Source organism: Ursus maritimus, unplaced genomic scaffold (genome assembly GCF_017311325.1).
Source record: "Ursus maritimus isolate PB19 unplaced genomic scaffold, ASM1731132v1 scaffold_2, whole genome shotgun sequence".
Classification (NCBI taxonomy): domain Eukaryota; kingdom Metazoa; phylum Chordata; class Mammalia; order Carnivora; family Ursidae; genus Ursus; species Ursus maritimus.
The window spans coordinates 10,569,210-10,587,830 of record NW_024424452.1 but is presented as its reverse complement, the minus strand read 5'-3'; the positions used below and the strand labels follow the sequence as shown (position 1 = coordinate 10,587,830).

Here is an 18,621-nt window from a genome sequence, read left to right as displayed (position 1 = left end):
TGAGTCCACAGACGCTAGGAACCCTACTCCCCAGAGATGAATTTTACCTAGAACCTCACAGTGTAAGCAGTATCCTCTCCCTTCCACTGTCTTTCTTAAGAGCTTTGTTTACCATGTGTGTGGACTAACAAGAGGTGGTTTTTTCAAGAAAGTGATGAGATCAGCACACAGGGCAAAAATAAATAGTTCCCTTTGGGTGATTATGATGTGTTAATGTAGGTTCTCTGGGGAGGCAGGAGTTGACAGTGGCAGGAATCTATGCAGGTACTGGGCCAGGGAGTACATGAGAAATCTACCTTCCTCTTCCTTTTCCTATAAACCTAAAACAGCTCGTAAAAAGAAAAAGGAAAAAAAAAAAACCTACCCCACAGCTCTAATAGGTACATTTGTTTGTTTCTGGGTTTCTTCAAACTATAAATGGAAAGTAAGGTCATTCCTGATGTTAACCCAATGTTCGGAAACTGATCCAATCGGTTTGTCAAAAATGTGCAGTTTGACTGTGAAACCAGTTATACAATTTACCCGTTAGCAAACTCAATTATATAATGTCTCCATTAGAAAATTCAAGCGTATAACCTTACCATAGCAAAAGCAGAAATAGTCCTCAACTGTTTTTCTGAGCGTCTCAATCTCCACAGCATCTACGCTCATCCGATTCGCCGGGGTTGTAGATTTCATCTTATGCATCTCTGCAGCCTTTTCTTCTTCTTCAACACCTGTAAAAACAATGATATAAAAGGCTCATATCCATTACCTTAATATTTGCCTCTCTGTAAGAGTACTTTTTTCTAATATTCTAATATTTATGATTTGTTATAAAAAGACAGAAAGAGGGGAGCCTGAGTGGCTCAGTCGGTTAAGTGGCTGCTTTCAGCTCAGGTCATGATCTCAGGGTGAGCTTGGTGTCAGGCTCCCTGCTCAGCAGGGAGTCTGCTTCTCCCTCTCCCCATTCCCCCACCTTGTGTGGGCACGCATGCTCGCTCGCTCTAATAAGTAAATAAAATCTTAAAAAAAAAAAAAAGGAGAGGAGGGGACATTTCAAAATAAAAACTACAACAAATGAATAAAAAACATAAACGGTCATTTTCTCTGAAATAATTGCAGCTGTAACTAAAAATTCTGTAAAAAATTAACTAGTAGTCTTTAAAAAAAAAAGTATCTTTAGAGTAATTTATCACCTACAAACTTAAATATGAGATTATCACCATCACAAAAAAGATTCCAGATTCATAAAGTCCAACACATAGCCACTAGACACCTGTGGCTACTGAACACCTGAAACGTACTAGTCCAAATTATGATGTGTGATAAATTTGCAATACATACTGGACTTTGAAAACTTGGTACAGAAGAGTATACAAAATATCCCATTAATTATTTTTATATTGATTACATGCTGAAGAACAATGTTTTAAATAATCCAGTTAAACTATAACCACGAAAATAAATTTCACCTGTTTCTCTTTCTTATTGTCATAATTCAAACATTTTAAATTATGAGTGATTAACATCATCTCATTGCTCCTGGAGAGTGCTTTTCCAAACCCTGGGAAAGAGAATTCTCCCCCAAGAAATTGTAAAACTGACTCATAAACCTATGGGCTAAGTTTCAGAAGACCACTATGGATTCTTACCTGCAAAATACTTTATATAAGCAAATATTACATACTTGAGAATTACATCCAAAGATTATTTCTAGGGCATTAAATGATTGGTAACAAAAAGAATGTATGAATACTAATAGGCAGGGACTACAATTTGCAACTGAGGACAATTCCCCTAATGCTTAGTTCTAACCACTGGAGAACCACATAAGCAAGGCGGTATAGGGAACGGGAGTATAAACACAGCTGCCAGTGGGATTATAGTATTCATGGGACAGATGGCAGCTGATATACACATAATCAAAACAACATTATTACTATAAACTTAATACATAAACATGATCAAAGCCTTAAAAATTCTCAAAACGATCAGAAATAATGAAAAAAAATTTAAAAAGATTATACTACCATAAAGCTTAAAAGATTATAGTGGGGCATGGAGGGGGGGGCCTGCAGTGTAGAGAAGATATGCTTTTTTTAAAAGGACTAAAAATACAATTGAGAATTGAAATTAATGAATTGAGAAAACTATTTTATTCACCCACAATCTGCTCAATCATGAATTGGATCTAACATGATAATGGAAATTTAAGTTTGGCATTTACAGACAGACGGACAGACACAGACACACAGACACAGTACGCCTGCAGACATCCCCACCATTTCATTCTCTTTCCATGTTTAAGAAGAGGCTGTATCACTGAGACAATGTGAAACCGGCAGGCAGTGTGAGGTTAAACAGATACAAAACCAGCCTGACTGTTTAAGACCATAGGCAGTAAAAGCCTACAGCAAATTTCTCTACTGCATTTGTTTCCTGTGGAGCTGTATTTTCACCAACTGGATGAACTCCCAATCGGAGGACTACAAAACGCACTGAGAACTCTGACAAGTTGATTCTATGGAGGGAATCGGAGAGACCGGTTTAACTTTGCAGTGTGCTTACACAAATTTCGTGCACAGAAAAAGACTTGCTTTGAACATGCCAGATACCTATCAAGAAAATAACTGCATCCTTAAATAAGAATCCTTAATCAATTCAACATTTCTCCACCTCCTCTCTCAGGTGTGCCACTTATCCAAAGGAATGCCAAGCAAGGAACACAGGATAAACGTTCACCATTTTTCTTGAACTCTTCAGTATTTACCCTTATATATTACCATGTCAGGGACATTTTGAGCATTTTGAAATGTCTCTAGACATTTTAGAAAGTCCTTTTAGTATAAATCTTCTCATTCTGCTTTTAAAATAAGACACTTGTTATCCACAAATATTTAGGCACGGTATTTATGAAATACAAAAGATAACAATACAACACTTACAGTATTTTACAAAATCTTTCTGAAAATCCTTTCTAGTGTTGACAAAAGCACGTCCTCTCTCGGTTCCAACGACAAACACGTCTGTTTCATACACCGCAATGCAGGCCACTTCTGCCTTAGACTTGGCCAGTTCTTTACACTAAAACACAAATAGCAAATCTTATGTTACATACAGATGTCTTAAAGTACTATTTCTGCTGGATGAGTAAAAAATCTTATCACTTCAATTGTCTTACTACAGCATCTGGAATCAGATGAAGTTCCTAGTTTCTGGCCTTAGATTATCATATAAAAAGAGTAACCATTTTTTAAAGGTACCATTCTTTCTATATAGGTTTCAACCCTGATTTTAAACAGGAGAAAACAGAATTTTTAAGAAAAAAGGCAGAAATCTCTTGTAATCTGTTATAGGTCAAATCCCCATGAAACAGATTCAGATTTCCACCCAGGCTTACTGAAGAGTATTCTCAATATCAACACCCATGAGACATGGGGGGCGCAGGATTCAGCAAAGGGAGAGCTGATCGTTGGTGCAGCTGCATCTGGGGAGCTCTGGAGCTGAGATGGCCCTCCCAAAGAAAGGGGAGACCTTGGGCCAGGGAGCCTCAAACACTCACAGCAGCTGGAAGGATCAGGGCCATCAGTCCTAAAGGGAAGTCTAAAGCCACATCACAACATCCACTATATAATCCCACCTTCAGAAGTAGCTCTATCTGAATACATGTTGGGGTGAGGTGGGGTTTTTTTGTTGTTGTTGTTTTTCCTAAGTATGGCTTCTACTAAATATATTCCTATAAAATTAAAAATTCTTAAAAATCTTGGGGCGCCTGGGTAGCGCAGTCGTTAAGTGTCTGCCTTCGGCTCAGGGCGTGATCCCGGCGTTGCGGGATCGAGTCCCACATCGGGCTCCTCGGCTGGGAGCCTGCTTCTTCCTCTCCCTCTCCCCTGCTGTGTTCCCTCTCTTGCTGGCTGTCTCTCTGTCACATAAATAAATAAAATCTTTAAAAAAAAAAAATTCTTAAAAATCTTAACACTAACATAACACTCCATTTTATTTTGTTTAGTACTAACATTATTGGCAACGTTGGTGATTCTAATTACCACTCCTTAAAATAACACTGAAATAATCTGGGGACAAAATATTTGTGTGTAGAGTGTCAGAGATATGAAATGAGTCAAAAAAACTTTTGATTCTGAAAGTAAATACTTTTAAGGTTCTCAAACCTACTGCAAACTGCTTTCTGAGAAGATTCTATCAGTTCACACTCCCAACTGACTTTCTAGAAGAGCTAACTCACAATATTCTCACTATGATAGCGTGTAACTTTTCCAGAAACACTTTAAAAGATCTTAGTATAATCAATAGTCCACTCAGGGCACCTGTTTGGCTCAGTCGGTAGAGCATGGTGACTCTTGATCTCGGGGTTGTTGAGTTTGAGCCCCACTTTGGGTATAAAGAGTACTTAAAAAAATAAAATCTTCAATAATAATAATAATAATAGTAATAATAATCCACTGATTGGTTGGTATTAAAAAGTATCGTACCTTAGGTATTTCTCTGTAAATTAACATACCGTTTGCTTATCTTTCTATGTTAGTAGTATGTTTCTCTATTGATGCATAAAAATACCTCACGTATTTTAGGCATTAGAAAAGCTGCTTATGGAATTAAATATAGAATTATATATTTTTTCTTCTGTTTTTTAAATTTGTGCTATTACTATTTTCTACTCATCTAGATTTTTAACTTGACACATTATAAAGACTTCAAGTTTGGGGGTCTTTCTTTTGCTTTTTGTTGTTTTGGGGGGGGCAAATACCCCATATTCTCAGTATCATTTGTTGCAAACTACAGCTTTCCGCTATTTGGTTTTTATTTACACAATAACCATCTTAAATAGAAATTATTTGCATAATATTGCTCTAAAACGTTATCTTAAATAAATACTTTTATGCCTACTGATGATGAGAAATCTTTTGACATATAATAAAACCATTGTACAGAACTTCTGACCTACAGGTGAGCCAACAATTGTGCCCAGCATGAATAATGCTACACTATCATTTTGTAACATTACATTTATATGAGATATACCGTGGCTGCTCACCTGGAAGGAAATGTTATTTACTCACTTTGTCATAGACGAGGGTGTGAGGGTGTGAGGGTACATGCCTATTCATCACTATCCGCACTTGGTTGGACATCCCCATCACCAAAGGCAGTATTTATGAAACAGCAAAGCCAGATTCATATACTGCTCAAAGATTAGATCAAAGAAATCTATGGGCCAAGGGAGAAGATGAAACTGACCTATACACCTATAATTATACTCCATAATTTACAACCAGAAACATGAGGAGAGATATACTCTTACTGCTGGTGAGGAAGACATAAAGCCTGAGAATAACGAAGTGACTTTGCCAAAGATAAGAAAATTATAAAGACAGTCTAAGGAAGAGAATGGGTTCCAACTGACCGAGCTATTCTATGTAGAGAATAGTATTAAAGATAATTATTTTAATAAACAGTAGCGGGGGCACCTGGGTGGCTCAGTCAGTTAAGCATCTGCCTTCAGCTCAGGTCATGATCCCGGGGTCCTGGGACAGACCCCCGTGTTGGGCTCCCTGCTCAGTGGGAAGTTTGCTTCTTCCTCTCCCTCTGTCCCTACCCCACCCCCCATTTGTGCTCTCTCTCTCACTCTCTGTCTCAAATAAATGAATAAAATAAAATCATTAAAAAGAAAAACAAAACCAAAAAACCAGAGTAGGATTTAATCTCTAAACTATCACTTAGGGGCGCTTATGTGGCTCAGTTGGTTAAATGTCTATCTTTGGCTCAGGTCATGATCCTGGGGTCCTGGGGTCCTGGGGTCCTGGGATGGAGCCCTGGGGAATCAGGCTCCCTGCTCAGCAGGGAGTCTGCTTAAGAGTGTCTCTCTCTCTGGGGCACCTGGGTGGCACAGCGGTTAAGCGTCTGCCTTCGGCTCAGGGCGTGATCCCAGTGTTGTGGGATCGAGCCCCACATCGGGCTCCTCCGCTGTGAGCCTGCTTCTTCCTCTCCCACTCCCCCTGCTTGTGTTCCCTCTCTCACTGGCTGTCTCTATCTCTGTTGAATAAATAAATAAAATCTTTAAAAAAAGAAAAAAAGAGTGTCTTCCTCTCTTTCCTTCTGCCCCTTCCCCTGCTTATGCTAATAAATAAAATCTTAGAAAAAACAAAAAGTAACAGTATATAGCCACTTTCTTTAAGGAAAGAATTTTTCAAAATTCTCTAATAGTACAAAGTAGGAAAAAATGCCTTAAGGGAGAAGTTAACCAACCTGCAAACTCCGTCATACCGACACCTGTGAGGTTAAATGCTACCTAATACTAGTCAACGCTCAGGACAGGAAATACATAGCCCTCTCCTAGTTAGGATATATTCAGTTTCAGTGGGTCAGAAAATACCTAAGTCTGATGCTTATAAATCTATGAGCTGAAATACTAGGTTTCCAGCTATACATCTATAAAAACATGATTAAGCAAACTGTTATTACCACCATCACAGTAATACAAAAATACAGCAAAAGGATACTTAATAGTTTACTATAATTATGTATACAACACAGTTTCTTAAAAATGAAGAGCTAACACACTACATATTCAGTAAAAGGTAGCGGGGTAAGGACAACTGCGAATGCAAAGCACAATAAGGAATATAAATAGCAAGTATGCTCTCATGGCCCAGAATTCTGCCGATGCTCTTCATACAGATACAATTAAACACCAGCACCACACTAGAATACACAAACTCATTCTGAGTAACTTCAACTGTTACACATGAATTCAAAGCTACTGTTTGCAAAACAAGAAATGGCCTAAGATACTGGTGGGTAAACAGCTGAAATTAAATGTAAAAAATTAAACATTTAGGTAAGTTAAGAATATTGTGAAACATGGTAATAAAATTATTTGAAAGGCTTAAATCCAAACTGCTATTCAAGCAAAAAAACTCTTCCTATAAAACCAAAAAACATGCATGTTTACAAAAAAAAAAAACAAAACTCACCCACAAACTCAATCCTATCCAACTATAAACATTTTCTAGAACTATAAAGCCATCTCACCATGGACTCAAGAGCAGACATAAGGAACGTCACCACCATCCTGCTCTCTGAGGACTCCTCATCTTCAACGGGCAGGGTAGACATTGCTACTTGGGCCATGATCCCTAGGAAAGAAATAAGAAAGTGAGTAGCAGAAATTCACAATGTCCTTCTCAACAGACTTTCAGCGCTGTGAGAGTCCTCCACAGACTGCCTAATTTACAGTTTTCTTGCCTAAGAGGGAAAAAACGCTCAGAAGCTCAGTATTCAATTTGTCAAAAACTCCCATCCTCTAAGATATAAAATCTATCCCCTAAACTTCCAACTCATTTCCATAAAATTAGGTCAGCATAATCCCCAAAATAAACTCAGATGTCACCCACAACCAAGTTAAAATTTCTCCCAAGTGAGGGGCGCCTGGGTGGCTCAGTCGGTTAAGCGTCTGCCTTAGCTCAGGTCATGACCCCAGGGGCCTGGGATCGAGTCCTACATCAGGCTCGCTGCTCAGCAGGGATTCTGCTTCTCCCTGTCCCCCAGAATAAAAAGAAAAAAAAAAAAAATCTCCCAAGTGAGAGAGGTGAAGCACTCCACCATCCAGTGATAGTTTATCACAGTTCAACACAGGACATGGATGCAAAGTTCCCTTCCTCCCAGGGACACGCAGAGTCGGTAAGGCAGACAGAGGCTGGGTGAAGAGAACGTCTTTGTTCTTACTAAGAAGGAAATCAGTTGCAGGACAAATAACATCTAAGATTGCTTTATAATACAACATTATTATTCTCTTTAGAAAACATTTTCTGATACTTGGGTATCAGCAAGGAGCCTCAACTGAATCCAACACTATAAAAACGGAACACATAAACACCAAATAGGAACCGTTGGCAAGGATGTGGAGAAATTGTGCACTGCTCCTAGGAATGTAAAACGATGCATCCAGGGTGGAAAACAATTTGTTGACAGTTCCTAAAAAAAATTAATCATAATTACCATGACACAGCAATTCCACTTTTGGATATATACCCAAAAGAACCAGAAGCAGGTTCTCAGATCCATCTATATGCATGTTCACAAAAGCATTATTCACAAAAGCCAAGAGGTGGAAACAACCCAAATGTCCACTGTCAGCTGAATGGATGCACAAAATGGGAGACATACATACAATGGCATGTAATTCAGCCTTTAAGAGGAAAGAAGTTCTGAAACATGCTACAACATAAATGAACCTCGAAAAGATTATTTTAAGCGAAATAAGCCAGACACAGAAAGACAAATATTATGATTCCACTCCCATGAGATACCTACATAATAGTCAAATTCACAGAGACAGAAAGAAGAATAGTGGTCATCAGGGACTAGGAGGAGTGAGTAGTGGGGATTTATTGTTAATGTGCACAGAATTTTATTTGGGATGATGAAAAGTTCTGGAACTAAATGGTGGTGATGGCTGCAGAACAATGCCAGGGAGCTGTACATTTAAATAAAAATGGTTAAAACAGGGGCGCCTGGGTGGCGCAGTTGTTAAGCGTCTGCCTTCGGCTCAGGGAGTGATCCCGGCGTTATGGGATCGAGCCCCACATCAGGCTCCTCCGCTATGAGCCTGCTTCTTCCTCTCCCACTCCCCCTGCTTGTGTTCCCTCTCTCGCTGGCTGTCTCTATCTCTGTCGAATAAATAAATAAAATCTTTTTAAAAAAATGGTTAAAATGGTTAATTTTGTTAGGTATATCTTATAAAAATTTAAAACTGAAAAGCAAAAATATACCACATAAAGACACTCTAAGAAGCCAAAATCAAAAGCATATTTTAAAAAAACTAATACTGGGACGCCTGAGTGGCTCAGTCTGTTATGCATCCAACTCTTGATTTCACCTCAGGTCATGACCTCAGGGTAGTGAGATCGAGCCCCACTGGAGGACTCCATGCTTGGCGTGGAGCCTGCTTAAGATTCTCTCTCCCCTCTCCCTCTACCCCCCACCCCCCCCCACCTCTCACCCCAGTTCCTGGGCTCTCTCTCAAAAAAACAAACCAAAACAAAAAAACACTAACACAAAAAAACTTCTTCTAGAGGCACCTGGCTGGTTCAATCGGTAGACAGTGTATCTCCCGATCTTCGGGTAGTGAGTTCAAGCCCCACCTTGAGCACTGAGCTTATTTAAAAAAAAAAAAAAAAAAAGTGACCTAGCTCTACCATTTGTTACCCTGTGAGTTAACCGCTAGGCTAGATTTGGGCACCAACAAGTAACAAAGTGTACATACTTGGGAAATAACACTTCGCAATGAAAAACAGTAACAAAAACAACCGATACTTATCCCTGAATCTGTGAACAAATAGAAGCAACTTTGTTTTCCAAAACAAGATCTCTATCCTGAATAGAGATAGAATCAGGAAAAGCTGTATTAAGCAAGAGAATGCTTAAAACATAGAAATTACTTTCCCTAACAGCCTAGGTCCCATTCTTTTCTCCTGGATAAATAAGTTTAAGTAAATTTATATTAAAATGTGGCTCAGTCAAAATGGACTACAAAGGCATATTATTTTGTCATAATCATAACATTCACTTGGAATATACTGTCATTATTTCTGAAAATTCATAGGATTTCTTACTAATTTCACTTTTCCTTCAATTCTCCAGAATGAAGAAAAAGGAGACGTGAAAAGGGAGACATGTTCTCATTTTACAAATTCAATGATGTGTCAAAAGTTATAGCTACTCTTAGTGCCAGAACATAACACTAGGACAATTTTCTGCCTACTGTGATTTCTACTTCTCACCTTAAATTGCCAGAAATCCACCAGGAGGTCATTCACGCTCAATGAGTATTAAGAAACGGGAGACAGACACCCCACTGACAGCCCTGCAGGGGTGCCACAGGCGATGAGAGGTCCTATTTCATAACCAGAACTTCTCAGGAGGCATCGTAGCACTTACAAGGGGAAGAACCTTGGAGGTAACTGTCCAGTAGGGCTTGGTGGGGAAGGATGCGTTTTGTTTGGGGCTTTCTACTCTCAAAATGCGCATCTGCATTACAACAGAAATTCTGGGAACTGTTCTTTGCCGGTCCCAAGGGGTCATTTCCCTGGACAGTCTTGATTCAAGACTCCTCAAGGAACAATCTCCCTGCACCCCTCACCCAGTAACTGCTGCCCTTCTCTTCTCTTTCCTAGAAAGGAACTGCCATCACACAGTGGCACTGACGAGGGCCACCAGGGCCACACACCAGGCCAGGCTGCTGACACAGGCTTATGGAGCATGCGGCATGATAGGCACTGGCAGACCAGGTTGTGGGTCCCTGGACCACAAAGCAGCTCCGTGACCTCCAGTGAGCAGAGACACTAAATCAACTTGCTTAGAAGTCCCCTTAAACCTCTGACCTTTTATGAGGCCCCTCATTTTAAATAAGGGCTGGACAGACCAAAAAGAAAAAAAAGATCCATTAACTACATATAGAACTACTCATTATCTATTTCACAGTCCAACAACCCTGTAAGGGAGAAAGAATAAGAACACAAAAACGAGGGGCGCCTGGGTGGCTCGGTCAGTTAAATGTCTGCCTTCGGCTCAGGTCATGACCCCTGGGTCCTGGGATCAAGCCCCACACTGGACTCCCTGCTCAGTGGGGAGCCTGCTTCTCTCTTTCCCTCTACTGATCCCCCTGCTTGTGTGCTGGCGCTCGCTCTCTCTCTCTAACAAATAAAATCTTTTTTTAAAAAAAAGCGCACAAACACGAAATAGAAGTACATTCACGGAGCCTAGAGAAAAGAACTTCACAGGAGATGGTGCTCCCATAGAACACTTGAGCCGAGTTCATGTATTCTTTTTCTGGTTTATTTTAAACAGGAGTGTGTGTTTGTGTGTGTGTGTGTGTCTAGAAATGAACAACAACAAAAAATCACCGCTGAAAGCAACTAAAATGGGATAGCTCTGTACTCAAGGAATGCTAACAGGCACATCTGTATCTCTAAACTTCATTAGGGATATTCTTTGGAACAAAAAGGGAAATGAACAAAATGATCATATACTCCGTAAGACAGTAAGTACAAAAAAAGAAAAAAAAAAGTATGGATCCTTCTGAATCTTCTAGATACAGAAAAGGATGAGAAATTGACCTGAGATAATTCAGAGTTAACCCGTTAGAACAGAAAACGACTTCTGGTTTCTGGATCTATAACAGAAAGTGCTTGCTCCCCCCTGCGTATCTCTGATGCTGTCTTGGTAAAGGAGGCCTTATGAAGAGCTTACAAGAGAAAAGGTGATCTCTTTATAAAGGCAGTCATCCAAGGAAGAAGACCAACAGTCAAAGAACAACCTGGTGGACATACCCTTAGAGATGTACTATCCAATGTGGTAGCTAATAGCCCCATGTAACCACTTTAATTAAAATCTACAATTGTAATAGGATTAGCCACCTTTCAAGTGCTCAATATCCACATGTAGCTAGCGGCTGCTGTTGAAGATCACAGAACATTTTCATCATCACAAAAACTATACTGCTAGAGAGGCTACACTACGTAGAATACGCTCGGATAAGCTTATTCGTGAGAAGTAATTCTCACGAGAGACACAGACTCTCAAGATAAATTAGTAAAATTCCGAAGAGGCTAACCCACTATCAGTGCAGTGACCTTGCCTCAGTGATCAACTAGCATCATGTACCTGTGATCACATTCCATATTCTTACAGAACAAATTATTATTTATATAGCTACATAACAGCCCATCAAAATGGAATCATACAATTTCTCTGAACATCTTCATAAATCTTTTGTCTTATTTCCATATTTTAAAATTCTTAATACTGAAATAGATTAGTATGAGCATCTTTATTTAAAAAGATTTATTTATTTGTTTGTTTGTTTACAGCGCACAAGTGGAGGGAGCGGGAGGAGCAGAGGAAGAGTGTCTCAAGCAGACTCCCCACTGAGCAAGAGCCTGATGCGGGGCTCAATCCCAGGACCTTGAGATCATGACCTGAGCCGAAATCAAGAGTCGGACGCCCAACTGACTGAGCCACCCAGGCGCTCCAATAAGTAGTATGAACAGCTTTATAGCTCTTGATGTGTAATGCCAAAATTTTCCCAGTGTTCCCAGAAATGTTTAAAATACACTAAATCTGGGGTGCCTTAGTCGTTAAGCATCTGCCTTCGGCTCAGGTCATGATCCCAGAGTCCTGGGACTGAGTCCCTCATCGGGCTCCCTGATCAGGAGGGACCTGCTTCTCTCTCTCCCCTTGCTTGTTCTGTCAAATAAATAAGTAAAATCTGAAAGAAAGAAAGAAAGAAAGAAAGAAAGAAAGAAAGAAAGAAAGAAAGAAAGAAAGAAAGGGAGGGAGAGAAAAGAAAGAAAAGGAAGGAAAAGAAAAAAGAGGGGAAAAAAAGTAAAGAAAAGAGAAAAGAAAAGAAAAATCATTTTAATTGTGAGGCCTGTGATTAAGGCAGGTTCCTCCAGGTGTCTGGGAACACGACCTGCTTGGGATCACCATAATCCAAGTTCAAGGCTTCAGGGTGCTTGGGCCACCCAGATGTTAACCCAGACCACAGAGATGCAGGCTAGCTTACTTGTCAATCACCCTCATCCAATTTGGGGTCTCATCTTACTGGCAAAAAAAAAAAAGTCTATTTGACCCCTAGTTTTGTGTAGGCTCTGGGCTTCCATTTCTGAGCCTCACATCCCATAAGTTGGTACAGTTAGTAGGTACCTTCAGGACAAAAGTGATTTTCACTTCTATTATTTGAGTTCCCACTTTCTTTTTGCTATTAGTCTTTTTATATTAGCCCTTCCAAGTTCCCATCTCATTAACTTTTTGTTATTTATACCAGTTTTTGTTTTATAATTTTAGAACATTCTTATTAGTTCCACCCACTCTGATAACCACATCTTATAACAGTCTTTATTCTGAAGAATAATTTATGAATTTGCCAGGACGATCTTAGACTGTAAGGTTACAAATTCCTATTTCCAACCACCCCAAGAAGGGAATTTTTATTGTCTTCGGTAATTATTCAGCTGAAAGGATGCACTGGCTCTACATAAAGCTAGATCCAGAAACACAAGACATGTCACTAGAGTTCTCTCTGCTCCCACGGAGTCTTCACTTCTCCTTGAGCAGATGGGTTTCTTCCCTAAGGCAGAGATGATGGCCAAGTGCATCTTTAAGCTTACCACACACCTGTACTGTGACCCCAGAGGCAACAGACTGCTGTATCTTCCCACTACAATGTGCACAAAAGTTCTGGGGGTTTGTGTCATGAGCCTGGTCTAATTACAGTGGCTAGTCAGAACAAAATTATCTGGGATTCACTGACTGGCAGTCTAGCTAGAGCCACATGGAATAGGAAGGTAGGCAGTTATTCAGAAGGCAAAGCAGGGGGACACCTGGGCGGCTCAGTCCCCAGAGCACGCGACTCTTGATCGCAGGTCTGCGAGTTCAACCCCATGTTGGGCATGGAGCCTACCATAAACAGAAAGCAAAGCAAGGACAGGAGAAAAAGGATGAGAAACCATAAGCAGGCCCAGCACCCAAAAAACAGCAGCAACCCTAGTCGGCTGTAACTTCTTTCCTATTTTTTCAATTTCCTCAATTCCTCCATTCTGAATGTTTTCTGACTTTATCTTGTGTTTCCCTGATTTGATTTTCAATTCTCCTTTAGGAATTTCAAAGATGACCTTCGTTGGACTGTTACTGTTTCATACATCTCTCATCCTGGTCAGCTACTGTTTAATGGATGTGAGGCCTTTTTGATCTGTCTGAAACCAGACTCCAGCCATTCTTTACAATCTTCTTCTGTTTCTTGTTGGAGATCCATTTCAAGGATTAGGTTTATCTGGGTCCTTACTGTTCTGATCTGTTCTACCTCAAAATAAGCCAATAATTAATTCCATATAAATTTTCATTTGACCATATTTCTTTTAACTTATTGATCCTTGCTGTTGTTAATGCTGAACAGCAAAATAACAAAAAATATTTTATAGTGAGTCAGAGGCTTCATGACGATTTTCACACATGCCATTATCACTCTGACAACAACAGCAAAACACTAAACAAAAAACCCCACTGAGGTCCTTAATATTTTTTACTATGGTGAGCTCTAAAATATTACTAAACTGGCACCTGGGTGGCTCAGTCGGTTAAGCGTCTGCCTCAGCTCAGGTCATGGTCCCAGGGTCCTGAGATCTCTGCAGGGAGTCTGCTTCTCCCTCTGCCCCTCACCCCACTCGTTCTCTCAATCTCTCTCTCTCTCAAATAAATAAAAATACTTTTTAAAATAAATAAAATAAAATATTACCAAATTTTCAGTACTTGTGCTTCAAATTTAAGCTTCGGATCAGACTGGTAAGTGCGGAAAGTACTATATTACACTGATCCTGGTTTTTTTTTTTTATTACATTTTTACCCTTTCTTTTTTGTATTTATATTTTTAAATTTCAACAAGCATCTTTCCATTTCAGTCTTACAACATATAATCTTAGATCAAGGGAAAAAAAAAAAATCAAGATATTTTAGTGCAACCTCCTTGCTCCATTATGTTATAAACGAGAAGCCCAACCCAGAAAGATTAGCTGTCTTGCTATGATCATAAAAACAGTTAATTTTATAACAAGTGACTGGAATCCGTATCTCCAAATTCCAAATTACCTCTTTCATGCACAATAATAATCAAAGAAAAGCAGGTTAAATAGAGGAACCCAAGGTAAATAATTACACAGTGATTAAAACTGTAATACTAGGCAATCTTTATGAGGCAGTAAATTAACTGCCACCCACTGTAAACAAACTGAAGCAAAAGGATAGTATCCTTTTTGTCCATGAAGCACAGATTACGGTGGACCCTGAGGAATACTTTATGTATCAACATCAGCCACATTCCATTAAGAAAAATAAAGGATTTGGTTCCAAGAAAAAAATACGAATGAGAGACGGGCCAAGCTTCTACGTGAACACGTAATTTGTGTCACAGAACTCTGCTGACAGACACGATCAGGAGTCATAGGTCCTCTTAACAGCAAACAACAGCCCTCAGAGTTGAGTTTAAACAACAGTTTAACTGAGTAAAATTTTAGTAAAATCCAAGACGTAAGACCCACTTCTCAACCAGGAGCAAATGGATTTAAACTGATAGAGACGCCAGGCCCATTATTTTAATCTACTCTCAAAAACTTTATTTTCACAATTTTCTACAAATTGTGAAGGTTATCTCCGTTATTTTTACTTCCAGTAAGCAATTAAGAGCTACCCTGCATAGTTACTTAAGTATGGTGAAATTAATTTCAAGACTGCAAAAATCATTAACTTTCCTAACTCAACGTTTTGTACAAGAGCCATAAGCACTAAATCCCAGCTGGATACCTGATCAATTAAAACTAAGAACTATTCAACAGTACGTAAAATATCTACCACTAGGATACTGTCCATGGGAGACTACAGACAGTATTTAGGACAGGTAATGGTATTCAATTCTGTAACTATACAACAGGTTACAGAGGTAAAAACAAACAAAGGAATATTTTTACCAGGACAATCTTTCATCCAAACTTCTTCAGTTATTGACCTCTACCCCCAAAAATGCAGTGGGGGGCATCTGGCTGGCTCACTAGGCAGAGCATGCAACTCTTAATCTTAGGGTCGTGAGTTCAAGCCCCATGTTGGGTGTACAAACTACTTAAAATAAAAATAATAAAATACATTTTTTTAAAAGATTTTATTTATTTATTTGAGAGAGAGAGACAGTGAGAGAGGGAACACCAGCAAGGGGAGTGGGAGAGGGAGAAGCAGGCTTCCCAGTGAGCAGGGAGCCCAATGGAGGGCTCAATCCCAGGACCCTGGGATCATGACCTGAGCCAAAGCAGACGCTTAACGGCTGAGCCACCCAGGCGCCCCCAAAATAAAATACATTTTAAAAAATGCAGTGTAAGGTTTCCTGTATTATGGATGGTCTTTTTCCGGGCCAGTATTTAAGATCTCTTCCTCAGTTCTTTGGTGTCAGTTCCAGTTGTTCTCCATTCTATGAGATCTAGTCCCAGGTTATTCTTTACATGTGATATAAAACTCAAATTTACCAATTCATTTTATTAAGAAATCCTGAAGTCTGGTGAGTCTGGGTGGCTCAGATGGTTGAACGTCTGCCTTCGGCTTGGGTCGTGATCCCAGGGTCCTGGGATCGGGCCCCATGTTGGGCTCCCTGCTTGGCAGGGAGCCTCCTTCTCCCTCTACTGCTCCCCCTGCTCATGCTCTCTCGCTCTCTGTCAAATAAGTAGATAAAATTTAAAAAGAAGAAGAAGAAGGAGGAGGAGGAGGAGGAGGAAAGAAAAGAAATCCTAACGTCAAGTTTTGACACAATTAATGATGAAAGGCACTATCATACTCTAAAGTATATAAACTAACAGAAACATTTCAGTGAGAAGTATAAAATAATTTCAAGTATCACTTAATTCTAAGGAAAAACTAAAATGGGACTGCAGACTTTTGAATATAAATTGTAATATATAAAAGAAATTTCCTCAAAATGACAAGTACAAACAGAAAAGTTAAAATTCATCATCTAAGATGTTACACATTTTGTCATAACAGGGTGCCTAAAATAAATGGAAAAGATCTAATAGTTCGATCAGCTGACTTTATCCTAAACAAGATTTAGTTGCATTAAAATTAATTTAGGTCATCATATTAATACTGTATTGCAGCAATCTTCTAGGCTGCCTAAATCTTTCTACCTCTGAAACTGATGGTATTTAACACCTCCATGTTGCATCTGTAATTACTAAGTAGCAAAAGCTAAAGAATCTGTTTCTCCAGAGAGGAGAAATGTCAGTGTACATTTACTATAATCAGTTTGGATTGCAAACACAGAATTTGTGCCTTAAATTTCTTTCAACATGCCACCATTTGTTCTAATTACGTCTACTTAGTAGCTTCTGCAGAAGACGTGTTTAAGGTAATTCACTGACCCTATCAAATTTGTCTTTTGAAGGATAACAAAGAAATTAACTTGACGTGTTTATTACTAAAGCAGGGCATTTGCCTGACACATTTTACAAAGCAGAACTTTTTTCTAAATATAAGAACAGTTTATAACTTGGAAAAACAAGGTAAACTGCTCGAGATTACAAAATTATTAAGTAGAATCTATTCGAGATCTGACTGCTCTTAATTCTCCATGTTCTTTCAAACCACATCATCTACTGTAAAATTTATTTTTTTTTTAAGATTTTATTTGAGAGAGAGCGAGCATTGAGTGTGGGGAGGGGCAGGGGAGAGGGAGAAGCAGGCTCTCCACGGACGCAGGACTGGAGCCCAGGCTGGGGATCATGACCTGAGCTGAAGGCAGACACTTAATCGACTGATCCACCCAGGCGCCCCTGTAAAATTTAATCTGATTTTTAATGTTTCCCAAATTCCACTATTCACAATATTTAAATTCCAGAAAAATATTTAGTTTTCAGAGACTTAGACAACAACTACAATGGGATTTTTAGGTCCATGCACTAATCTTCATTCTAAAAAATAAATATCCCTAGCCCCAAGAGAAAAAAAATTCTCAATTCTAAAAAACAGAGTTTCATTATCCCTGAAGTACTGCCACACAAAATACTTATTAACGAAGTAAAGCGTGGCACACACCAAGTGATCAAAGTTAACACTAGTCAGGGGACAAACAGACTTCACATACCACCCAACAGAACCTGCTGAGTGAGAACACTGTGATATTCCTGCATAAATACATCGGACAAACCCAAGTTCAGGGACAGTCTGTAAAATGACTACATCTTCAAAAATGTCAAGGGCACACAATTCAAAGGCTAAGGAACCGTTCTAAAGCGAGGTGTATTAGAGGGACAAGACAACTGGGTGATCCTGGATTAGACAGACCCTTTTGCTATTAAATGACATCTCGCGGGGCACCTGGGTGGCTCAGTTGGTTAAGCGGCTGCCTTCGGTTCAGGTTGTGATCCTGGAGTCCTGTGATCAAGCCCCTGCTCAGTGGGGAGTCTGCTTCTCCCTATCCTCTCTCCCTCTGCCCCCTCCTTCTCATGCTCTCTCTCTCAAATAAATAAAATCTTTAAAAAAATAAAAAAGTGACATCTGGCAAAACCTAAGTGGGGTTTTTGGGTGAAGGGTATATGGGCAATTTTTGTTTGCTGTTCTTGTAACTATTTTGTCAGTTTCAAGGGATCCCAAATAATTTTTAAAGTACTAAGTACATATGTGCTAATAAGCTAATCAAAAGTTTTCTACTTTGGCCTTATCTCATGGGTGTTTAAGTCTTGCTGCTTTTGCTGTCCAAGGTAGGCAGAATGTTAAAATCGGGAGAAAGGTGAAGGACGTTAAACAGTAAATTACTGACTGCAATTTGTCTCTATTAGCTAAATAAAACTGGAAATGGGCTGTTTTTCTTTCTTTTTGCATTTGAAGGAGGGAGTGAAGGTAAATAAGCCCAGAAGTGAAGCACACATACTACACTTAACTCAAAAGGTTATCAAACTTCTCTACAGACTGCACACAACTGGTAAACCAGGGGCTTTTAATTTGGACGGTACTTGTTATTGACCGTGTGCCTGTACACTAGACTGGGGGAGGGGGAATCCTGTCGCCCCAGCACCAACACAGTGCCTGGCA

General features: G+C 39.5%; 1 protein-coding gene across 6 annotated transcripts in view; it reads right to left on the bottom strand.

Moving 5' to 3' along the window:
• The window catches only part of GTF2I (general transcription factor IIi), a 98,457-nt gene that overhangs the window by 69,567 nt on the left and 10,269 nt on the right, over positions 1-18,621 (bottom strand). For all 6 annotated transcript variants that reach the window (XM_040634968.1, XM_040634971.1, XM_040634969.1 and 3 more), the window contains exons 2-4: positions 7,033-7,136; positions 2,928-3,066; positions 582-716 (exon numbers count right to left, since the gene is read on the bottom strand). In XM_040634968.1, the coding sequence (XP_040490902.1) occupies positions 582-716; positions 2,928-3,066; positions 7,033-7,131 (373 nt within the window). In that variant the 5' untranslated portion in view covers positions 7,132-7,136. The remainder of the gene's footprint in view (positions 1-581; positions 717-2,927; positions 3,067-7,032; positions 7,137-18,621) is intronic.